We start from the raw sequence: 25,383 nt of genomic DNA on the forward strand, positions 1-25,383 counted from the left end.
TGCTGGCTCGAAGGGCCGAATGGCCTCTACTCCTGCACCTATTGTCTATACTGAACAGCCCTTCCATAAGCTAGGGTACTGTCCGATTCACCTCTACCCCATTGCGGACATTGGAATTTGCCTCTGGAGCTGGTACTCTACAATGCTGAGAACTATATCCTGCAATCTGAATCTACCCCGATGGTACTTGAGTTTGTATTTACATATATGGTGCCTGAAGAACGGTCCCGATTTGAAGCGTCGCCTATTATTTTTCTCCAGAGAAGCTGCCTGTCCCGCTGAGTTTCTCCAGCATTTTGTGTCCATCTTCAGTGTAGGGAAGAAGGGTTTCGGCCCGAAACGTTGCCCATTTCCTTCGCTCCATAGATGCTGCTGCACCCGCTGAGTTTCTCCAGCATTTTTTTGTCCACCTTCGATTTTCCAGCATCTGCAGTTCCTTCTTAAACATTCACGGTAGCGTTGTCTGGGCACGTGGAACTTGTCCCAGTATACGTCATAGAATCATAGAATGATACAGCGTGGAAACAGGCCCTTCGGCCCAACATGCCGACACTAGCCAACATGCCCCATCTATACCATGCCCCATATATATTATCTAAATGGTGGTCGATTGGGAAAGGGGGAGATGCAGCGAGACCTGGGTGTCATGGTACACCAGTCATTGAAAGTAGGCATGCAGGTGCAGCAGGCAGTAAAGAAAGCGAATGGTATGTTGGCTTTCATAGCAAAAGGATTTGAGTATAGGAGCAGGGAGGTTCTACTGCAGTTGTACAGGGTCTTGGTGAGACCACACCTGGAGTATTGCGTACAGTTTTGGTCTCCAAATCTGAGGAAGGACATTATTGCCATAGAGGGAGTGCAGAGAAGGTTCACCAGACTGATTCCTGGGATGTCAGGACTGTCTTATGAAGAAAGACTGGATAGACTTGGTTTATACTCTCTAGAATTTAGGAGATTGAGAGGGGATCTTATAGAAACTTACAAAATTCTTAAGGGGTTGGACAGGCTAGATGCAGGAAGATTGCTCCCGATGTTGGGGAAGTCCAGGACAAGGGGTCACAGCTTAAGGATAAGGGGGAAATCCTTTAAAACCGAGATGAGGAGAACTTTTTTCACACAGAGAGTGGTGAATCTCTGGAACTCTCTGTCACAGAGGGTAGTTGAGGCCACACAGTTCATTGGCTATATTTAAGAGGGAGTTAGATATGGCCCTTGTGGCCAAGGGGATCAGAGGGTATGGAGAGAAGGCAGGTACGGGATACTGAGTTGGATGATCAGCCATGATCATATTGAATGGCGGTGCAGGCTCGAAGGGCCGAATGGCCTCTACTCCTGCACCTAATTTCTATGTTTCTATGTATACTAGTCCCACCTGCCTGCATTTGCCAAACCCGTCCTATCCATGTACCTGTCCAACTGTTTCTTAAACCTGACACCTGCCTCTTGGGATAGTCCCTGCCATGAAGGGGGGAATAATAAATCTAGGAGAGGGTTTGGGGAGGGAGAGAGTTGGCGGAAGAGTAATGGTGGGGAAGAGGGGACAGAGGAAACACCTTCGCTTTGCGCCCTCCCTAGATCCTGGAATCTCTCCGTCCCAATGGCCTGTTTCCCAAAATGTCGTCCATCTGACCGATAATCTCTGGAGTCAACTGCTGGAGGACCTGGGTGGCGGAAGAACAAAAGGCACATTAGCGCAGAGTGAAGGGGAAAAGTGCGACGAGAGGTTGGCGTGTTCGTACACCAGTCACTGAAAGTAAGCATGCAGGTACTGCAGGCAGTGAAGAATGATAATGGCATGTTGGCCTTCGTAGCGAGAGGATTTGAGTTTAGGTGCAAGGAGGTCCTCCTGCAGGTACACAAAAAAGCTGGAGAAACTCAGCGGGTGCAGCAGCATCAATGGAACGAAGGAAATAGGCAACGTTTCGGGCCAAAACACTTCTTCAGACAGCGGAGAGAGGACTCAAGACCCAAGCAGTCGTTCCAGGTGCGACAGAGGTTCACCTGTATCTCCTCCAACCTCATCTACTGCATCCGCTGCTCTAGATGTCAGCTGATCTAAATCGGGGAGACTAAGCGGAGGTTGGGCGATCGTTTCGCCGAACACCTCCGCTCACAGTCCGCAATAACCAACCTGACCTCCCGGTGGCTCAGCACTTCAACTCCCCCTCCCATTCCCAATCCGACCTCTCTGTCCTGGGTCTCCTCCATTGCCAGAGTGAGCAACAGCGGAAATTGGAGGAACAGCACCTCATATTCCGCCTGGGTTGCTTGCGTCCGGATGGCATGAACGTTGAATTCACCCAATTTTGCTAGCCCTTGCTGTCTCCTCCCCTTCCTTAACCCTCTAGCTGTCTCCTCCCATCCGCCCGCCCTCGGGCTCCTCCTCCTCGCCTTTTCCCTCCTTCTCCCCCCCCCCCCCCATCAGTCTGAAGAAGGGTTTCGGCCCGAAACGTCACCTATTTCCTTCGCTCCATAGATGCTGCTGCACCCGCTGAGTTTCTCCAGCAATTTTGTGTACCTTTTCACTTCTTCAGACAGTTGTACAGGGCCCTAGTGAGACCACACCTGGAGTATTGTGTGCAGTTTCGGTCTCCCAGTTTGAGGAAGGCCATTGAGGGAGCCCAGCGTAAGTTCACCAGGTTAATTCCCGGGATGGCGGGACTGTCATATGCTGAGAGAATGGGTCGACTGGGCTTGTACACTCTGGAGTTTAGAAGGATGAGAGGCAATCTTATTGAAACATATACAATTCTTAAAGCATCCTTAAAGGATGCAGGAAAAATGTTCCCGATGTTGGGGGAGTTTAGAACCAGGGGCCACAGTTTAAGAATAAGGGGTCGGCCATTTAGGACTGAGATGAGGAAAAACCTTTTCACCCAGAGTTGTGAATCTGTGGAATTCTCTGCCACAGAAGATTGTGGAATTCTCTGCCATATTCAGTGTGTGTGTGAATATGTGTGTATATATATATATATGTGTGTGTGTGTGTGCGTGTTTCAGAAGGAACTGCATGGGTCGACTGGGCTTGTATTAACTGGAATTTAGACGGATGAGAGGGGATCTTATACGGGAGGGAGACAAAAATGCTGGAGAAACTCAGCGGGTGAGGCAGTGTCTATGGAGCGAAGGAATAGGTGACGTTTCGGGTTGAGACCCTTCCTCAGGAAGGGTCTCGACCCGAAACGTCGCCTATTCCTTCACTCCATAGATGCTGCCTCACCCACTGAGTTTCTCCAGCATTTTTGTCTACCTTCGATTTTTCCAGCATCTGCAGTTCCTTCCTAAACAAATGATTAGTGCGGGTGTCAGAAGGCAGGAGAATGGGTTGAGAGGGAAAGATAGATCAGCCACGATTGAATGGCGGAGTAGACTGAATGGGCCGAATGGCCTGATTCTGCTCCTATCACTCATGACCTAATGACATGCCAACCGAGGGCTTTGTTGCCACGACAACTTCATGTCCGGGCCCGTGGCCGATGAGACCGATGGTAGACTGACCTGGATCGCGCCCAGATTTTCACGTAGCTGAGTCGCGTCCGACACTCCGAGAAGAACACAGCTGATGGACTCGTTCCTCAAACACCAGGCTAGGGGGGAGGAGACGTTTAGTTTAGTTTAGTTTAGTTTAGAGACACAGCGCGGAAACAGGCCCTTCGGCCCATCGAGTCTACGCCGACCAGCGATCACCCCGCGCACACTCATTCCACCTTACACGTACTACGGGATCATTTACTACAAACCCGCAGGTACGATGAGAGAATGGGTCGACTGGGCTTGTATTCACTGGAATTTAGAAGGATGAGTGGGGAACTTATAGAAACATACAAAACCCTGACTGCAGTTGTACAGGGCCCTGGTGAGACCACACCTGGAGTATTGTGTGCAGTTTTGGTCCCCTAATTTGAGGAAGGACATTCTTGCTATTGAGGGAGCCCAGCGTAGGTTCACCAGGTTAATTCCCGGGATGGCGGGACTGTCATATGATGAAAGAATGGGTCGACTGGGCTTGTACACTCTGGAGTTTAGAAGGATGAGAGAGGATATCTTATAGAAACATGCAAAATTCTTAAGGGATTGGGCATGCTAGATGCAGGAAAAAATGTTCCCCGATGTTGGGGGAGTCCAGAACCAGGGGTCACACACACAATAAGAATAAGGGGTCGGCCATTCAGGACTGAGATGAGGAAAAACTTTTCACCCAGAGAGTTGTGAATCTGTGGAATTCTCTGCCACAGAAGGCAGTGGAGGCCAATTCACTGGATGTTTTCAAGAGAGAGTTAGATTTAGCTCTTGGGGCTAACGGAATCAGGGGATATTGGGGAGAAGGCAGGAACGGGGGAACTGATTGTGGATGATCAGCCATGATCATATTGAATGGCGAATGGTGCAGGCTCGAAGGGCCGAATGGCCTCTCCTCCTGCACCTGTTGTCTATGTTTCTATCTGTTTGGAATGTGGGAGGAAACCGGAGCACCCGGGGAAAACCCACACGGGTCACGGGGAAACGTGCAAACTCCACTCAGGCAGTGCCCGAGATCAGGATTCCCCCAACTCTGTCCACCTCCCCCTCCCCCATCAACTCCTCGCCTTCCCACCCCCGGGCCTCACCCCTTGCACCCCACTCTCCATCGTTCCCCCACACCCCATCCACTCCTTGTTCCTCTCCGTGCCTCTCACACACACCCCCTCCCTTCTCCCAAATCTGAGGAAGGACATTATTGCCATAGAGGGAGTGCAGAGACGGTTCACCAGACTGATTCCTGGGATGTCAGGACTGTCTTATGAAGAAGACTGGATAGACTTGGTTTATACTCTCTAGAATTTAGGAGATTGAGAGGGGATCTTATAGAAACTTACAAAATTCTTAAGGGTAGATGCAGGAAGATTGTTCCCGATGTTGGGGAAGTCCAGGACAAGGGGTCACAGCTTAAGGATAAAGGGGAAATCCTTTAAAACCGAGATGAGGAGAACATTTTTCACACAGAGAGTGGTGAATCTGTGGAACTCTCTGCCACAGAGGGTAGTTGAGGCCACAGTTCATTGGCTATATTTAAGAGGGAGTTAGATGTGGCCCTTGTGGCTAAGGGGATCAGAGGGTCTACTCTGCACCTAATTTCTATGTTTCTATGTTTTTCCCTCTCTCCCCCTCCTCCCCTCCCCAACCCCCCCCCCCCCCCCCCCCCCCCCCCCACCTCCACAACTCACCAATGGCCAGCTGGGCGAGGGAGCAGGTCATCTGCTCGGCGATTGGCTGCAGCTGCTTGAGCCTGGCCTGGTGCGATTGGACCTCCTCGTCCTGCAGCCACTCATAGCCCTGCGTGCGAGAGTGACCGGTGAAAGCAGCTCCCATTGGTGGACGGCCACGACCCCTGACCTCTCACACCTGCCCTGGGCCAATCACACACTATTGACCATTGACCATTGGACCATTGGACTATTGACCAAGTCAAGTCAAGTCAAGTCAAGTTTATTTGTCACATACACATACGAGATGTGCAGTGAAATGAAAGTGGCAATGCTCGCGGACTTTTGTGCAAAAGACAAACAACAAAACAACCAAACAAACTATAAACACAATCATAACACACATATTCTTTTACATAATAAATAATGGAAGGAAAAACGTTCAGTAGAGTTAGTCCCTGGTGAGATAGGCGTTTACAGTCCGAATTGCCTCTGGGAAGAAACTCCTTCTCAACCTCTCCGTTCTCACTGCATGGCAACGGAGGCGTTTGCCTGACCGTAGCAGCTGGAACAGTCCGTTGCAGGGGTGGAAGGGGTCTCCCATGATATTGTTGGACCATTGACCATTGACCCATTGACCCATTGACCCATTGACCATTGACCCATTGACCATTGACCCATTGACCATTGACCATTGACCCATTGACCCATTGACCATTGACCTATTGACCCATTGACCTATTAACCCATTGACCATTGACCCATGACCCTTGACCATTGACCCATTGACCGTTGACCATTGACCATTGACCATTGACCATTGACCTATTGATCCATTGACCCATTGACCATTGACCCATTGACCATTGACCCATTTACCCCATTGACCATTGACCCATTGATTAAGGACCCATTGGCCATTGACCCTTGACCATTGGACCATTAACCATTGACCCACTGACCATTGACCCATTGGCCATTGACCCCCTTGACCCACTGACCCATTGACCATTGACCCATTGACCCATTGATCCATTGACCCATTGACCATTGACCCATTGACCCATTGACCCATTGATCGTTGACCCTTTGACCATTGATCATTGACCATTGACCATTGACCCATTGACCCATTGACCATTGACCATTGACCATTGACCATTGACCCATTGACCATTGTCCCCCTTGACCATTGATCATTGACCATTGACCCATTGACCCATTGACCATTGACCCATTGATCCATTGACCCATTGGACCATTGACCCATTGACCCATTTACCATTTACCCATTGACCCATTGACCCATTGACCATTGACCCATTGACCATTGACCCATTGACCCATTGACCCATTGACCATTGACCCATTGACCATTGACCCATTGACCCATTGACCCATTGACCATTGACCCATTGACCCATTGACCCATTGACCATTGACCCATTGACCCATTGACCCATTGACCCATTGACCATTGACCCATTGCCCATTGACCCATTAACCCATTGGCCATTGACCCATTGACCCATTGACGAGGCTGGGCCCGTAATTTACCTGCAGCGAGGCGCTGGAATGTTCCGGAATGCAGTCCTCGTACTTCCCCGTGATGAAGCCGCAGGCTAGCGGGGACCACGTCACTGAGCCCAGACCTAGGGGAGAGCACAGGGGGCAGGGGAGAGGGACCGGCGTAGAGCACACAGAGAAGGGAGAGGAGGGAGGGGGAGAGGGAGAGAAGGAAGGAGAGGAGAGGGAGAGATAAAAAGAGGATGGAAGGTGGCAGTTGGAGGACAAGGGAGAGAGAAAGTGAATGTCAGTGTGATTGGCGTGATTTTGCCTGTGTTGGTCTGGTTTGGCCTGTGTTGGTCTGGTTTGGCCTGTGTTGGTCTGGTTTGGCCTGTGTTGGTGTGGTTTGGGCTTTGTTGGTCTGGTTTGGCCTGTGTTGGTCTGGTTTGGCCTGGGTTGGTGTGGTTTGGCCTGTGTTGGTGTGGTTTGGCCTGTGTTGGTCTGGTTTGGCCTGTGTTGGTCTGGTTTGGCCTGTGTTGGTCTGGTTTGGCCTGTGTTGGTCTGGTTTGGCCTATGTTGGTCTGGTTTGGCCTGTGTTGGCGTGGTTTGGCCTGTGTTGGCGTGGTTTGGCCTGTGTTGGTCTGGTTTGGCCTGTGTTGGCGTGGTTTGGCCTGTGTTGGTCTGGTTTGGCCTTTGTTGGTCTGGTTTGGCCTGTGTTGGCGTGGTTTGGCCTGTGTTGGCGTGGTTTGGCCTGTGTTGGTCTGGTTTGGCCTGTGTTGGTCTGGTTTGGCCTGTGTTGGTCTGGTTTGGCCTGTGTTGGTCTGGTTTGGCCTGTGTTGGTCTGGTTTGGCCTGTGTTTCCGCAGCGTGGCGTGCTCGGACACTGACCGATCTTGTGGTACAGCTCGGGGAGCTGAGCCTCCATCTTGAGCCTCTGGAAGAGGTGATACTCGGACTGTTCGCACGTGGGCCCAATTAGGTTGAACTGCCGGGCGACAGAGTAGGCTTCCTGTGTAGAGAGAGAGGTCCCATCAACCCAAACTTCCTACCTGGGACCTTTCAACAATAACCCTTTATAGTTTAGTTTAGAGATACAGCATGGAGACAGGCCCTTCGACCCACCCCGTCCATGCCGACCTGCGATCCCCGCACACTAACACACTGGGGACAATTTTCACCGTTACACCAAAAGCCAATTAACCTACAAACCCCCCACGCCTTTGTAGTGGAACGGGAGGAAACCGGAGCGCCACGCAGGTCACGGGGAGAACGTGCAAACTCCGTACAGACAGCGCCCACAGCCGGGATCGAACCCGGGTCTCTGGCGCTGTGAGGCAGCAGCTCTACCCGCTGCTCCACCGTGGGATCCTTCAACTTTAACCCCCTTAGACCAGCACCTGCAGTTCCTGTTTCTTCTCGTGGGACAAGCAGAGTAGGGGCTAGCACGGAGGCGGGATGGGCTGAAGGGCCTGTTACAGAGTCGCAAACTCACCGAGTGATACAGTGTGGGTAGAGTGGATGTGGAGAGGATGTTTCCACTAGTGGGAGAGTCTAGGTCTAGAGGGCACAGCCTCGGAATTAAAGGACGCTCTTTTAGGAAGGAGGGTGGTGAATCTGTGGGATTCTTTGCCACAGGCGGCTGTGGAGGCCACAAGTCAGTGGATGGTTTTAAGGCGGAGATAGATAGATTTTTGACTAGTGCCGGTGTCAGAGGCTATGGGGAGACAGCAGGAGAATGGGGTTAGGAGGGAGAGATAGATCAGCCGTGATTGAATGGCGGAGTAGACTTGATGGGCCGAATGGCCTAATTCTACTCTTATTACTTATGATGTTACGATGACATGCGTGCGGAAACAGGCCCTTCGGCCCAACTTGCCAACAGAACCTTATTGAAACATATAACATTCTTAAGGGGTTGGACAGGCTAGATGCAGGAAAAATGTTCCCCATGTTGGTGGAGTCCAGAACCAGGGGCCACACACAGTTTCAGAATAAAGGGGTCGGCCATTTAGGATTGAGATGAGGAAAAATGTTGTGAGTCTGTGGAATTCTCTGCCTCAGAAGGCGGTGGAGGCCGGTTCTCTGGATGTTTTCAGGAGAGAGTTAGATTAGATCTTAGGGCTAACGGAATCAAGGGATATGGGGAGAAGGCAGGAACGGGTTACTGATTGTGGATGATCAGTCTGTGGAATTCTCTGCCTCAGAGGGCGGTGGAGGCCGGTTCTCTGGATGCTTTCAAGAGAGAGCACAGAGTTGATGTGGACAACCTTTTCCCTTTGAGAATAGGGAAGATTCAAACAAGAGGACATGACTTCAGAATTAAGGGACAGAAGTTTAGGGGTAATATGAGGGGGAACTTCTTTACTCAGAGAGTGGTAGCGGTGTGGAATGAGCTTCCAGTGGAAGTGGTGGAGGCAGGTTCATTGGTATCATTTAAAAATAAATTGGATAGGCATATGGATGAGAAGGGAATGGAGGGTTATGGTATGAGTGCAGGCAGGTGGGACTAAGGGGAAAAATGTTTTTGTTCGGCACGGACTTGTAGGGCCGAGATGGCCTGTTTCCGTGCTGTAATTGTTATATGGTTATATGGTTATAGATAGGGCTTTTAAAGATAGCGGAGTCTGGGGAGGAGGCAGGAACGGGGTACTGATTGGGGATGATCAGCCATGATCACATTGAATGGCGGTGCTGGCTCGAAGGGCCGAATGGCCTCTACTCCTGCACCTATTGTCTATTTTCAACCATGATTACATTGAATGGCGGTGCTAGCTCGAAGGGCCGAATGGCCTCTACTCCTGCAGGCCGAATCCCTACTCCTGCAGCTAATTTCTGTGTTTCTATGGTAATGTGGCCTAGCTACTCTGGTCCCACCTGCCCGTGTTGGGCCTATGTCCGTCCAAACCCATCGCTGGCGGGCCGCGGTTAAACAAGGTTCACTCACCATGATCTCCACTGGGCTCCACCGCGTAGTCCCCCAGTACATCGCCTCCCCCTGGTTGATCAGGAACGTCGTGGCTCGTACAATCTCTGCGGAGACCAGGAAGACAAATAGGTCACCAGAACCTCAGGGCCCTTCCTCACGCCCAAGCGAAAGCCTAGGATAGGGCGGGAGTGGAGAGGATGTTTCCACTAGTGGGAGAGTCTAGAGTCTAGGACCAGAGGGCACAGCCTCAGAATTAAAGGACGTTCCTTTTAGGAAGGAGATGAGGAGGAATTTCTTCAGCCAGAGGGTGGTGAATCTGTGGGATTCTTTGCCACACAGACGGCTGTGGAGGCCACAAGTCAGTGGGGATTTTTAAGGCAGAGATAGATAGATTCTTGATTAGTGCGGGTGTCAGGGGTTATGGGGAGAATGGGGTTGGGAGGGAGAGACAGATTGAATGGCGGAGTAGACTTGACGGGCCGAATGGCCTAATTCTGCTCCTATCGCTTATAAACCCGAAAGGTCACCCATCCCCGTTCTCCAGGGAGGTAGCCTGTCCCGTTTGCCCGCCCCAACCCTCACCGAAAACGTGGCTGAGAGACTGTTATGGGGCGACACGGTGGCACAGCGGTAGAGTTGCTGCCTCACGGCGCCAGAGGCCCGGGTTCCACCCTGAAGGCAGCAGCTCTACCCTGTCACCCTGGCTGGAACTCGGAGCTGGTTTCTCTCTCCACAGATGCTGCCCGACACGTTGAGTTTTTCCAGGGTCCTCCGCTTTTGTTTCAATCTCGGATTTGCATCGGCTGCAGCTTTTTCTGATCTTGCTGCACTCTCGATCTGCTTAACCTGATCCCCCCCCTCACTGACCCCTCCCCCTCCCCAACCCTCCCCTCAACCCTCCCCCCTCTCCCCATCCCCCCTTCCCCCCTCCCCCTCTCCCTCTACAAACCCCCTCCCCTCACCCCCTCCCCCTCCCCCTCCCTCCCCTCTCCCCCTCCCCCCTCTACAAACCCCCCTCCCCCCTCTCCCCATCCCCCCCCTTCCCCCTCCCCCTCTACAAACCCCCCTCCCCCCCTCTCCCCCATCCCCCCCTTCCTCCTCCCCCCCCCCCCCTACAAACCCCCCTCCCCACACCCCATCCCTCTCCCCTCCTTAATCCTATCCCCTCTCCCCTCCCCAATCCTCCCCCCTCTCCCCCCTCTTCTTGCTTTTCTTCGTCCCCTTCCCCCTACCCCTCTCCCCCTCCCCGTCCACAACCTTTCCCCCCTCCCCAACCCTACTCCCTCCCCCTCCCTCTCGGCCCCCCTTCCCAGCCCTGCCCCCCCCTCCCCTCTCCCCCCCTCCCCCCTCAGCAAGAGGTGAGAGAATCTCCAGTGAATAGATAGGTACCTTCCACAGAGAAGATTCTGGATTGTGGAACAAAGTGACCTGTTGGTAGAAAATATCCGGCTGTTGATTAAAATGTCCGCTGTCGTGCTTGACCTTGCACTAAACGTTATTCCCTTCATCCTGTATCTGTACACTGTGGACGGCTCGATTGGAATCATGTGTTGTCTTTCCGCTGACTGGTTAGCGTTAGCACGCAACAAAAGCTTTTCACTGTACCTCGGTACACGGGACAATACACTCAACTAACTAATGAACCAAGTAACTAACCAACTAACTAACCAGTTAACTATTCATCTAACTAACCAACCAACCAACCAACCAACCAATTATCTAACTAATTGACTGACTGACTGACTAGCTAACTGACTGACTAGCTAACTAGCTAGATGACTGACTAGCTTACTAGCTAACTAGCAAGCTGATTGACTAGCTGACTAGCTGGTTAGCTAACTGACTAGTTGACTGACTGACTACCTAACTAGCAAGATGACTGACTAGCTTACTAGCTAACTAGCAAGCTGACTGGCTAGCTTACTAGCTTGCTAGCTAACTGACTAGCTAACTGACTGACTAGCTGACTAGCTAACTAGAAAACTGACTGACTATCTGACTGGGTAGCTAGCTAACTGACTAGTTGACTTACTGACTAGCTAGCTAGCTAGCTGATTGACTAGCTGACTGGCTGGCTAGCTAACTGACTAGTTGACTGACTGACTGACTGACTACCTAACTAGCAAGATGACTGACTAGCTTACTAGCTAACTAGCAAGCTGACTGGCTAGCTGACTAGCTTGCTAGCTAACTGACTAGCTAGCTGACTGACTAGCTGACTAGCTAACTAGAAAACTGACTGACTATCTGACTGGGTAGCTAGCTAACTGACTAGTTGACTGACTGACTAGCTAACTAGCTAGCTGATTGACTAGCTGACTGGCTGGCTAGCTAACTGACTAGTTGACTGACTGACTACCTAACTAGCAAGATGACTGACTAGCTTACTAGCTAACTAGCAAGCTGACTGGCTAGCTGACTAGCTTGCTAGCTTACTGACTAGCTGACTGACTGACTAGCTGACTAGCTAACTGACTGATTAGCTGACTAGCTAACTGACTGACTAGCTGACTAGCTAACTAGAAAACTGACTGACTATCTGACTGGGTAGCTAGCTAACTGACTAGTTGTCTGACTGACTAGCTAACTAACAAGCTGACTAGCTAGTTAGCTAACTGACTAGTTGACTGACTAACTAATTGACTAATTAGTTAACGGAATGAACTGACTGACTACCTAAGTAACACCCCCCACTCTCCCACCCCCCCCCCCTCTCTATCACCCCCCCCCCCCTCTATCACCCCCCTCTATACCCCCCACCCCCCCCCCATCTCCTCTCCCCCCCCTCTCCCCTCCCCCACCTACCATCCGTGGCTGTGTTCACATCAGGCCTGTTCACAAACACAATGTCCACATACTGCAGTTGTAGCCGCTGGAGGCAGCCCCTCAGGCCTGGGTTAGACAAGAGAGAGGGGGGGGAGACAGGGACGGGGGGGGGAGAGAAGAGAGAGGGGACAAGAGGGGGGCGTGGGTCAAGTGTGAGTTGGAACGCTCCACACAGTCACACCCCACACCCCCCTCTCTAACGCAGGAGGCCCCCCTCTAAAATAGGCTCGATGGGCCGAACGGCCTGTTTCCCTGCTGTATCTCTTTCGATCAATCGATTCTGGAAGAGAGGACACAAAATGCTGGAGTAACTCAGCGGGACAGGCAGCATCTCTGGGGGGGGGGAGAAGGAATGGGTGACGTTTCGGGACGGGACCCTCCTCCTTCTTCACCCATCCAAGTTCCCCAGGGGGGATGCTGCCTGACCCGCTGAGTTACTCCAGCACTTTGTGCCTTTTTTCCATTAAAAAACAGCACCTGCAGTTCCTTGTATCCCCAGTATGGGCCTGCCCATTTGACTGGCTAGCTGGTAAAACAATGTTTTACACTGTATCGGCACGGGGGTGCAGCGGGTAGAGCTGCTGCCTCACAGCGCCAGAGACCCGGGTCCCATCCCGACTACGGGTGCTGTCTGTACGGAGTTTGCATGTTCTCCCCGTGACCTGCGTGGGTTTTCTCCGGGTGCTCCTGTTTCCTTCCACACTCCAAAGGCGTGCGGGTTTGTAGGTTAATTGGCTTCGGTAAAAATTGTAAATTGTCCCCCGGTGTGTGTGTGTGTGTGTGTGTGTGTGTGTGTGTGTGTGTGTGTGTGTGTGTGTGTGTGTGTGTGTGTGTGTGTGTGTGGTTTCGAGATACAGCGCGGAAACACAGGCCCTTCGGCCCACCAAGTCCGCACCTTCCAGCGATGGACAATAGACAACAGGTGCAGGAGTAGGCCATTCGGCCCTTCGAGCCAGCACCACCATTCACTATGATCATGGCTGATCATCCCCAATCAGTACCCCGTTCCTGCCTTCTCCCCGTATCCCTTGATTCCGTTAGCCCCAAGAGCTAAATCTAACTGTCTCTAACTGTGTGTGTGTGTGTGTGTGTATGTGTGTGTGTAACTGTGTGTGTGTGTGTGTGTGTGTGTGTGTGTGTGTGTGTGTGTGTGTGTGTGTGTGTGGGAGTGTGGGTGTGTGTGTGTGTGTGTGTGTGAGTGAGTGTGTGTGTGTGTGTGTGTGTGTGTGTCTGTGTGTGAGTGTGTGTGTGTGTGTGTGTGTGTGTGTGTGTGTGTGTGTGTGTGTGTGTGTGTGTGTGTGTGTGTGTGTGTGTGTGTGTGAGTGTGAGTGTGAGTGTGTGTGTGTGAGTGTGTGTGTGTGTGTGTGTGTGTGAGAGTGTGTGGTGTGAGTGTTTGTGAGAGAGTGTGAGTGTGATTGTGTGTGTGTGGGTGTGTGTGTATGTGTATGTGTGTGAGTGTGTGAGTGTGTGTGTGTGTGTGTGTGTGTGTGTGTGTGTGTGTGTGTGTGTGTGTGTGTGTGTGTGTGTGGGATAGTCCTAGCGTACTGGGGCGATCGCTGGTCAGCACGGACTTGGTGGGCCGAAGGGCCTGTTTCCGCGCTGTATCTCTAAAGCTAAAAGGGCACGGGCTGTGACACGAGGCTGGGGGAGGTGAGGAAGTCCGATACCTTCGATGATGTGCTTGCGGGAAAGTCCTCTCTCCGTCTCCGCCCTGGAGGGAGAAAGAGAAACGTTCTTGAATACAGAGAGGTACCAGCGTTTCCCCCCTCCTCTCTCCATCCTAGCATGTGTGTAGGATAGTGTTAGTGTGCGGGGGATCGCGGGATAGCATCGACCCGGTGGGCCGAAGGGCCTGTACAAACAAGCCAGGCCAAAACAGCATGGTGGCGCAGCAGTAGAGTCGCTGCCTCTCAGCGCCAGAGACCCGGGTTCCATCCCGACTACGGGCGCTGTCTGTACGTTTGCACGCTCTCCCCGTGACCTGCGTGGGTTTTCTCCGGGTGCTCCGGTTTCAAAGTACTCCGAAGTACAACGAGAAAGGACATTCTTGCTATTGAGGGAGCCCAGCGTAGGTTTACAAGGTTAATTCCCGGGATGGCGGGACTGTCATATGCTGAGAGAATGGAGCGGCTGGGCTTGTACCTACGGTCCGGTGGGCGGCGCGACTCTCGTCAGCAGCGGCCTCTGCAGCCCGTCTGCGTTTTTATTATTTTTTGTCTATGTTTCTATGTAGTTTTTGTTATTTTATGTTGGGGTGTGTGTGTGGGGAGGGGGGGTGGGGGTGGGGGGTGGGGGTGGGAGGGAGGGGGGTAACTTTTAAATCTCTCACTGCACGGGAGACCCGACCTTTTCTTTGTCGGGTCTCCGTTGTCGTTGGGGCTGCAATGAGGAGCGGCCTCCAACAGGAGAAGACCGGGGGCTCTGGTGCCGACGACTTACCTCACCGTCGCGGAGCTGGCCGAGTCCGGAGCGGGTGGAGCGGTGGTGGAGCGCTGCTGCCGCTGCTGCTGCTGCGGCCCGACCTCAGGAGATTCGGAGGCTGCAACTGCGGGTCTGGCGGACGGCGGCACCGGGAGCCCGCGGGTCCCTGGAGGGAGACCGCTTTTCAGGGCTCCTGCAACGGCGACTTCTCCCGCCCGAGTTGCGGGGTCGAAGAGCTCCTGGAGCGGGGCCTGACATCACTGCCCCGCGCGGCTTGGAATGGCCGCGGGACTCTGCGAGCGCACGCCGGGGGCTCTAACACCAAGACCCGGTGTGCGACCTCGCACCACCCGGCGTGGCTTTAATGGCCGCGGGACAATCGCCATCGCCAGCCGGGGGCTTTGACTTTGACTCTGACATCGGGGGGGGGAGAGTGCAGTGGAGAGATAAGTTTTTTTGGCCTTCCATCACAGCAATGTGATGGATGTTTATGTAAATTATGTTGCGTCTTGGGTCTATTTGTTTGTAATGTATGGCTGCAGAAACGGCATTTCGTTTGGACCTCAAGGGGTCCAAATGACAAATAAATTGAATCTTGAATCTTGAATCTTGTACACTCTGGAGTTTAGAAGGATGAGGGGGATCTCATTGAAACATATAAGATTGAATATTGAAAAGGGCTTGTATACTCTGGAATTTAGAAGGATCCTATTGACAAATATTAGATTGTTAAGGGGTTGGACACGCTAGAGGCATGAAACATGTTCCCGATGTTGGGGGAGTCCAGAACCAGGGGCCACACACACACAGTTTAAGAATAAGGGGTCGGCCATTTAGAACGGAGACGAGGAAACACTTTTTCTCACAGAGAGAGTTGTGAGTCTGTGGAATTCTCTGCCTCAGTGAGCAGTGGAGGCTGGTTCTTTGGATACTTTCAACATAGGGCTCTTAAAGATAGTGGAGTCAGGGGATATGGGGAGAAGGCAGGAACGGGGTACTGATTGGGGATGATCAGCCATGATCACATTGAATGGCGGTGCTGGCTCGAAGGGCCGAATGGCCTCTACTCCTGCACCCATTGTCTGTTGTCTAAGTCCAAATTGCCCATCCTTGACTCTCCCTAAAGGTCGAAGGTCAACCGCGTAAGGCTGTTAAGGAATGAAACGCTGGAAACACTCAGGAGGTCACAGAGAGGGAAGGTCAGGGGTCAGGGGTCAGGTGGGCAATACTCACTGCCCGCCCCAGTAGAGCTTGGTGGACACGATGAAACTGGATCTCCTGCGGGGGGACGAGGAGAGGTGTGAGGACACAGAAACATCGACAATAGGTGCAGGAGTAGAGGCCATTCGGCCCTACGAGCCTGCACCGCCATTCAATATGATCATGGCTGATCATCCAATCAGTACCCCGTTCCTGCATTCTCCCCATATCCCTTGATTCCGTTAGCCCCAAGAGCTAAATCTAACTCTCTCTAACTGTGTGTGTGTGTGTGTGTGTGTGTGTGTGTGTGTGTGTGTGTGTGTGTGTGTGTGTGTGTGTGTGTGTGTGTGTGTGCACGTGCGTGTGTGTATGTGTGTATGTGTGTGCGTGTGTGTATGTGTGTGTGTGTATGCGTGTGTGTGTGTGTGTGTGCGTGTGTGTGTGTGTGTATGTGTGTCCGTGTGTGTATGCATCTGTGTGTGTGTGCACGTGCGTGTGTGTGTGTGTGTGTGTGTGCGTGTGTGTGTGCGTGCGTGTGTGTGTGTGCGTGTGGTGTGTGTGTGTGTGTGTGTGCGGTGCGGTAAGTATGTGCGCGTGGTGTGTCTGTGCGTGTGTGTGTGCGTGTGTGTGTGTGAGTATGTGTGTGAGTGTGTGCGTGTGTGTGTGTGTGTGTGTGTGTGTGTGTGCGTGTGTGTGTGCGTGTGTGTGTGTGTGTGTGTGTGTGTGTGTGTGTGTGTGTGTGTGTGTGTGTGTGTGTGTGTGTGTGTGTGTGTGTGTGTGTGTGCGTGCGTGCGTGCGTGCGTGACCTGCGTGGGTTTTCTCCGGGTGCTCCAGTTTCCTCCCACGTCCCAAAGATGTGCGGCTTTGTAGGTTAATTGGCTCCTGTAAATAGTCCCTGGTGTGTGTAGGATAGTGCTAGTGTACGGCACGGACCTGGTGGGCCGAAGGGCCTGGTTCCCTGCTGTTTCTCCGAACTAAACTACAGGATGGACCATTCCCAATGCCGGGCAGGGAAGACGTCAAGATCGCGCTTACCTCCAACCTTTCTTCTTTATAATATTTCCCAGCGTAGCTTCAGCCCTGATCACAGGAAACAACAAACACCAGGAAGGATTAGTGTCACAAAACATGGCGGCACGATGGCGCAGCGGTAGAGTCGCTGCCTCACGGCGCCCGAGACCCGGGTTCGATCCTGACTACGGGCGCTGCCTGTACGGAGTTTGCACGTTCTCCCCGTGACCTGCGTGGGTTTTCTCCGAGAGCTCCGGTTTCCTCCCACACTCCAAAGGCGTGCGGGTTTGTAGGTTAATTGGCTATAAGTGTAAATGTAAAATTGGCCCCGGTGTCTGTAGGATCGTGTTAGTGTGCGGGGATCGCTGGTCGGCACAGACTCGGTGGGCCGAAGGGCCTGTTTCCGCGCTGTATCTCGAAACTAAACTCAAAGTGGGGATGATCTGGGGCAGTTGTATGTGTGTACAGGATAGTAGAAGGGGCCGAGTGGCCTTCTTGTGTAGAACATAGATCTGTGCAGAATGGAACAGGCCCTTTGGCACACAGCGTCCAAGTCTAACTGATCTCCTCAGCCTGCACGTGATCTGCATCCCTCCATCCCCTGTATGTCCACTCGCCCGTCTCAAAGCCTCTTAAACACCACTATCGTATCTGCCTCCACCCCCACCCCTGGCAGCGCCTTGAATGGCGGAGTAGACTTGATGGGCCGAATGGCCTTATGACCGTACGATGGTTTGGGGTCGTGATGGGGCCAGGAGGCCGGGGTCAGTTGTCAGAGGTCATTCCTCAGGGGGGAGGGGCAGAGGGCGGTCGGGAGGTCAGGGTTCGTTACGGGGTCGTTGATTGGGGTCGTCGCCGTGGGTACCACAATCCGGATGGTTTGACAGAATCGAAGGGTGGGGAATATTCCCGATTGGAAAATGGGCTGGGAAAGGGAGCGGGAGACACTTACTTGCCGGAAGCGAGGTTCTCGGAGGTGTCGAAGAAGTTGACGCCGCTGTCGTAGGACAAGGTCAGGATCTCCTCACTGACCTGTGGGGACAAGGCCACAAAATGGAGGTCGGGGCGGAAGGTGAAAGGTCAGGATAACACTGACACAGGCCGGGACTCAAGGCTCCTGAGCTACAGGGGAGAGGTTGAGCCGGCTAGTCCTACACGGTGGAAAGCTTTTTGTTGCGTGCTAACCCGTCAGCGGAAAGACAATACATGCTTACAATCGAGTCGCCGCAAGGTACAGATACAGGATAAAGTTTAATGCTAGATAAATGTTGCTGCAGGAGGAGAGATTTCAAAGTGTGGAGCGATTGTAATCTGCGTTAGAAACTCCAGCACGCCCGGGTTGGACGCCATCTTGGAATCCAGGGTACTGTCGGCCATCTTGGAATCCAGGATACTGTCGGCCATATTGGCAACCAGGGCACCATCGGCCATATTGGCAACCAGGGTACCATCGGCCATCTTGGTAACCAGGGGGTACCGTCGGCCATCTTGGTAACCGGGAGGGGGTGTATCGTCGGCCATCTTGGTAACCAGGGTACCGTCGGCCATCTTGGTAATCAGGGTACCGTTGGCCATCTTGGAATCCAGGGTACCATTGGCCATTTTGGAATCCAGGATACTGTCGGCCATATTGGCAACCAAGGTACCATCGGCCACCTTGGTAATCAGGGTACCGTCGGCCATCTTGGCAACCAGGGTACCGTCGGCCAACTTGGTAACCAGGGTACAGTCGGCCATCTTGGCAACCAGGGTACCGTAGGCCATCTTGGTAACCAGGGTACCGTTGGCCATCTTCCCTCTTCTCTTGTTCCATTATCTCAAGGTAGTGGAGGGGGCCGGATGGAGGGGATGAGGGGGGGGGGGGGGGGTGAGACGGATTCCGGACTTATCCGAGCACTGACCTTCTCCGGGACCTGGGAGCCGAACGTTGTCCAACTTCCTGCGAAGGGACGGAAAACGGGAGTGTGAGAAGCGGAAGCAATGGTGTCCACGGCAACAACTCGCACTCATCCACAAAAACATGTCCACTCCTCTCCTTGCCTCCCCCACCCCCGCCCCTTAGTTTAGTTTGGTTTGGTTTCGAGGTGCAGCGTGGAAACAGGCCCTTCGGCCCCACCGAGTCCGCGCTGACCAGCGATCACCCGTTCACACTAGTGCTATCCTACGCACTCGGGGGGGGGGGCAATTTATAGAGGGCCGATTAACGTCTTTGGAGTGGGGGAGAAAACCGGAGCAGCCGGAGAAAACCCGTGCGGCTCACGGGGTGAGCGTGCAAACTCCGCACAGTCAGCATCGAACCACGGCCTCTGGGCTCTACCCGCTGCACCACCGTGCCTTCTCTATGGGACCCCCCCTTTAGAACGTGGAACAGTACAGCACAGGAACAGGCCCTTCAGCCCAACATGATGTCACTAATCTGCAGAACACAGAATACCTTCTGAGTGAAAAAGTTGCCCCTCTTATCATCTACTAATGTCACCTGATTCATGATTCCTGTATAAGTGGATGTACTGCCACTGTACATCCACCCTATATATTCACAGAGACACGGACTAACTCAACGGAACAGGCAGCATCTCCGGAGAGAAGGAGGGAGTGACGTTCCGGGTCGAGACTCTTCTTCAGACTGAGAGTCAGACAATAGACAACAGGTGCAGGAGTAGAGGCCATTCGGCCCTTCGAGCCAGCACCACCATTCAATGTGATCATGGCTGATCATCCCCAATCAGTACCCCGTTCCTGCCTTCTCCCCTGACTCCGCTATCTTTAAGAGCCCGATCTAGCTCTCTCTTGAAAGCATCCAGAGAACCGGCCTCCACCGCCGTCTGAGGCAGAGAATTCCACAGACTCACCACCCTCTGTGTTTCATCGTCTCCGTTCTAAATGGCTTACCCCTTATCCTTAAACTGTGTGTGTGTGGCCCCTGGTTCTGGACTCCCCCAACATCGGGAACATGTTTCCTGCCTCTAGCGTGTCCCAAACCCTTAACAATCTTATATGTTTCAATAAGATACCCTCTCATCCTTCTAAACTCCAGAGTGTACAAGCCCAGCCGCTCCATTCTCTCAGCATATGACAGTCCCGCCATCCCGGGAATTAACCTGGTGAACCTACGCTGGGCTCCCTCAATAGCAAGAACGTCCTTCCTCAAATTAGGGGACCAAAACTGCACACAATACTCCAGGTGTGGTCTCACTAGGGCCCTGTACAACCGCAGAAGGACATCTTTGCTCCTATATTTGATTCCTCTTGTTATAAAGTCAGGGGGGTGAAGGAAACGAGAGAAATAGACGGTGATGTAGAGAGATAAAGAACAAAGGTCACGATGGCGCAGCGGTAGAGTCGCTGCCTTACAGCGAATGCAGCGCCGGAGACCCAGGTTCGATCCCGACTACGGGTGCTGTCTGTACGGAGTTTGCACGTTTTCTCCGTGACCTGCGTGGGGTTTTCTCCGAGATCTTCGGTTTCCTCCCACACTCCAAAGACGTGCAGGTTTGTAGCTTAATTGGCTTGGTAAAAATTGCCCCTAGTGTGTGTAGGATAGTGTTAGTGTGCGGGGATCGCTGGTCGGCACGGATCTGGTGGGCCGAAGGGCCTGTTTCCGCGCTGTATCTCTAAACTAAACTAAAAAAATAATAATTGTGAAAGGGAACAGTGTCTATCTTCAGTTTAAATCAGTTCCTCCCCACAAAAAGGTTTAGGTGGATATGGGCCAAAGGATAAGGGGTCGGCCATTTTGGACTGAGATGAGGAAACACTTTTCCACCCAGAGAGTTGTGAATCTGTGGAATTCTCTGCCACAGAGGGCAGTGGAGGCCGGTTCATTGGATGTTTTCACGAGAGAATTGGATTTAGCTCTTGGGGCTAACGGAATCAAGGGATATGGGGAGAAAGCAGGAACGGGGTACTGATTGTGGATGATCAGCCATGATCACATTGAATGGCGGGTGGTGGCTTTAGTAGGCACTCCTGCACCTATTTTCTATGTTTCTATGTATCAAACGCATGAAGGTGGGACTAGTGTAGATGGGGCATTTTTGTCGGAGGGGCAAGTTGGGCCTGTTTTCGCGCTGTGTGGGGAAGGTTTTTTTTACACGGGGGTGGTGCGTGTCTGGAGCAAGCGGTGTTCCTGCAGTTGGGAAAGCGGGAGCACACGGATCTCCCGGGAGTGGGGAGGGAGGTGTCCTCCCCAGGGTAACGTTTGTTCTCCTCAGAGGCTGCCCGACCCTACGGAATCACTCCCGTCTTTCCTCGGCCTGCCGATCCCTCTTGCCACTCACCGATTCCCAGACAGGAGACACGGAGGCCGGATTTTCCGAGGTTCCTGTGGGAAAAGAAAAGAAAAGGAGGAATAATCTATTGGGGGTGGAGGGGGGAGGGTGGGAGGGGTGGGGGGAGGGGAGGGGGACTGAAGAAGGGTCTCATCCTGAAACGTCACCCATTCCTTTTCTCCAGACACATGTGTAGGGGGGAACTGCAGATGCTGCTTTAAACTGAAGATAGACACAAAGTGCTGGAGTAACTCGTCGGGTCTCTGGAGAGAAGGAATAGGTGACGTTTTGGGTGTGGGAACTCTGCCTTGGGCGTTGGATGGTGGGACCTCTTCCTTGGAGATGGGACCTCTTCCTTGGAGATGGGACCTCTGCCTCTGGGACATCTGGAGATGGGACCTCTGTCTTGGAGATGGGACCTCTGTCGTGGAGATGGGACCTCTGCCTTGGAGATGGGACCCCTGCCTTGGAGATGGGACCTCTGCCTTGGAGATGGGACCTCAGCTTGGAGATGGGACCTCTGTCTTGGAGATGGGACCTCTTCCTTGGAGATGGGACCTCTTCCTTGGAGATGGGACCTCTGTCTTGGAGATGGGACCCCCGTCTTGGAGATGGGACCTCTTCCTTGGAGATGGGACCTCTGTCTTGGAGATGGGACCTCTGTCTTGGAGATGGGACCTCTGTCTTGGAGATGGGACCTCTGCCTTGGAGATGGGACCTCTGCCTTGGAGATGGGACCTCTTCCTTGGAGATGGGACCTCTTCCTTGGAGATGGGACCTCTGTCTTGGAGATGGGACCTCTGTCTTGGAGATGGGACCTCTGTCTTGGAGATGGGACCTCTGTCTTGGAGATGGGACCTCTGTCTTGGAGATGGGACCTCAGCTTGGAGATGGGACCTCTGCCTTGGAGATGGGACGTCTGTCTTGGAGATGGGACCTCTGTCTTGGAGATGGGACCTCTGCCTTGGAGATGGGACCTCTGTCTTGGAGATGGGACCTCTGTCTTGGAGATGGGACCTCTGTCTTGGAGATGGGACCTCTGTCTTGGAGATGGGACCTCTGCCTTGGAGATGAGACCTCTGCTTGGAGATGAAACCTCTGTCTTGGAGATGGGACCTCTGTCTTGGAGATGGGACCTCTGTCTTGGAGATGGGACCTCTGGCTTGGAGATGGGACCTCTGTCTTGGAGATGGGACCTCTGTCTTGGAGATGGGACCTCTGCCTTGGAGATGGGACCTCTGTCGTGGAGATGGGACCTCTGTCTTGGAGATGGGACCTCTGCCTTGGAGATGGGACCTCTTCCTTGGAGATGGGACCTCTGCCTTGGAGATGGGACCTTTGCCTTGGAGATGGGACCTCTGTCTTGGAGATGGGACCTCTGTCTTGGAGATGGGACCTCTTCCTTGGAGATGGGATCTCTGTCTTGGAGATGGGACCTCTGTCTTGGAGATGGGACCTCTGTCTTGGAGATGGGACCTCTGCTTGGAGATGGGACCTCTGCCTTGGAGCTGGGACCTCTGCCTTGCTTGGAGATGGGACCCCTGTCTTGGAGATGGGACCTCTGTCTTGGAGATGGGACCTCTGTTTTGGAGATGGAACCCCTGGTTTGGAGATGGGACCTCTTCCTTGGAGATGGGACCTCTGTCTTGGAGATGGGACCTCTGTCTTGGAGATGGGACCTCTGTCTTGGAGATGGGACCTCCTCTGTCTTGGAGATGGGACCTCTGTCTTGGAGATGGGACCTCTGCTTGGAGATGGGACCTCTGTCTTGGAGATGGGACCTCTTCCTTGGAGGTGGGACCTCTATCTTGGAGATGGGACCTCTGTCTTGGAGATGGGACCTCTGTCTTGGAGATGGGACCTCTGTCTTGGAGATGGGACCTCTGTCTTGGAGATGGGACCTCTTCCTTGGAGATGGGACCTCTTTCTTTGGAAATGGGACATCTGTCTTGGAGATGGGACCTCTTCCTTGGAGATGGGACCTCCTTCTTGAAGATGGGACTTCTGTTTTGGAGATGGGACCTCTACTTGGAGATGGGACCTCTGCTTGGAGATGGGACCTCTACTTGGAGATGGGACCTCTGTCTTGGAGATGGGACCTCTGTCTTGGAGATGGGACCTCTACTTGGAGATGGGACCTCTGTCTTGGAGATGGGACCTCTGTCTTGGAGATGGGACCTCTACTTGGAGATGGGACCTCTTCCTTGGAGATGGGACCTCTGTCTTGGAGATGGGACCTCTGCCTTGGAGATGGGACCTCTGCCTGGGAGATGGGCCCTCTCCCTGGAGGCGGGACTCCCGTCTTGGAGATGGGACCTCTGCCTTGGAGATGGGACATCTGTCTTGGAGATGGGACCTCTACTTGGAGATGGGACCTCTTCTTTGGGATGGGACATCTGCCTTGGAGATGGGACATCTGTCTTGGAGATGGGACATCTGCCTTGGAGATGGGACCTCTGTCTTGGAGAAGGGACCTCTGTCTTGGAGATGGGACCTCTGTCTTGGAGATGGGACCTCTGTCTTGGAGATGGGACCTCTGTCTTGGAGATGGGACCCTCGTCTTGGAGATGGGACCTCTGTCTTGGAGATGGGACCTCTGCTTGGAGATGGGACCCCCGTCTTGGAGATGGGACCTCTACTTGGAGATGGGACCTCTGTCTTGGAGATGGGACCTCTGCTTGGAGATGGGACCTCTGCCTTGGAGATGGGACCTCTGCCTTGGAGATGGGACCTCAGCTTGGAGGTGGGACCTCTGTCTTGGAGATGAGACCTCTGTCTTGGAGATGGGACCTCTGCCTTGGAGATGGGACCTCTGCTTGGAGATGGGACCTCTGCCTTGGAGATGGGACCTCTGTCTTGGAGATGGGACCTCTGCCTTGGAGATGGGACCTCTGCTTGGAGATGGGATCTCTTCCTTGGAGATGGGACCTCTGTCTTGGAGATGGGACCCCTGCCTTGGAGATGGGACCCCTGCCTTGGAGATGGGATCTCTGTCTTGGAGACGGGACTGCCTTGGAGATGGGACCTCTTCCTTGGAGATGGGACCTCTGTCTTGGAGATGGGACCTCTGCCTTGGAGATGGGACCTCTGTCTTGGAGATGGGACCTCTGTCTTGGAGATGGGACATCTGTCTTGGAGATGGGACCCCTGCCTTGGAGATGGGACCCCTGCCTTGGAGATGGGACCTCTGTCTTGGAGACGGGACTGCCTTGGAGATGGGACCTCTGCCTTGGAGATGGGACCTCTGTCTTGGAGATGGGACCTCATCCTTGGAGATGGGACCTCTGTCTTGGAGATGGGACCTCTGCCTTGGAGATGGGACCTCTGCCTTGGAGATGGGACCTCTGCCTTGGAGATGGGACCTCTGTCTTGGAGATGGGACCTCTGCCTTGGAGATGGGACATCTGTCTTGGAGATGGGACATCTGCCTTGGAGATGGGACCCCTGCCTCGTACCATGGACCAGGGTCAGCCTCACCTGTAGACCATGCCGGTCTGCGATGCCACAGTGTCGTCGAGGGTGAGGTGGGATTGGCGGAGGAAGGACTCGAGGTAGAGCAAGTCCAGAGTGGAGCGGGTCTCAGCGGAGAGGGGGGCATCGTCACTGGCCCCGGCCCCCCCGCCCCTTGGCCAGTTTGACCGGCGGCCCCGAGCACTTGGGCTTCTTGTTGTTGTTGAGGCCGTAGAGCTCCTCCACCGAGAACTTGCCCCCGTGGCCCCCCCCTCCCCCCCCCCCCCCCCCTCCCCCGTCCCCGACCCGACCGAGACCCCACCATGGTACGCCCTGCACGCCTCGCACACCTGCCCTTGCACGCTCACACCAGTCCTCGCACACCTGCCCTTGCACGCTCACACCAGTCCTCGCACACCTGCCCTTGCACGCTCACACCAGTCCTTGCGCACACGTCCTCGCACACCTGCCCTTGCACGTTCACACACGCTCACACCAGTCCTCGCACACACGTCCTCGCACGCTCACACCACGCTCTCGCACGCTCACACCAGTCCTCGCACACACGTCCTCGCACGCTCACACACGCT

General features: G+C 53.5%; 1 protein-coding gene across 1 annotated transcript; it reads right to left on the reverse strand.

The window, feature by feature from the left end:
* Window positions 1-210: 210 nt before the first annotated feature.
* LOC129693556 (voltage-gated potassium channel subunit beta-2-like) lies at window positions 211-25,060 on the reverse strand (the record flags this gene model as incomplete). Its single annotated transcript, XM_055630353.1, is given in 16 exon segments — window positions 211-1,661; window positions 3,499-3,587; window positions 5,205-5,313; window positions 6,741-6,835; window positions 7,577-7,697; window positions 9,633-9,718; window positions 11,004-11,042; window positions 12,420-12,506; window positions 14,108-14,151; window positions 16,095-16,139; window positions 17,097-17,141; window positions 18,025-18,104; window positions 18,974-19,011; window positions 21,353-21,396; window positions 24,821-24,960; window positions 24,962-25,060. Coding segments are annotated over 16 exon segments (1,251 nt in total), but the record flags the coding sequence as incomplete, so codon positions are not given.
* Between the last annotated feature and the right edge of the window lie 323 nt (window positions 25,061-25,383).

Source organism: Leucoraja erinacea, unplaced genomic scaffold (genome assembly GCF_028641065.1).
Source record: "Leucoraja erinacea ecotype New England unplaced genomic scaffold, Leri_hhj_1 Leri_346S, whole genome shotgun sequence".
Lineage (NCBI taxonomy): Eukaryota > Metazoa > Chordata > Chondrichthyes > Rajiformes > Rajidae > Leucoraja > Leucoraja erinaceus.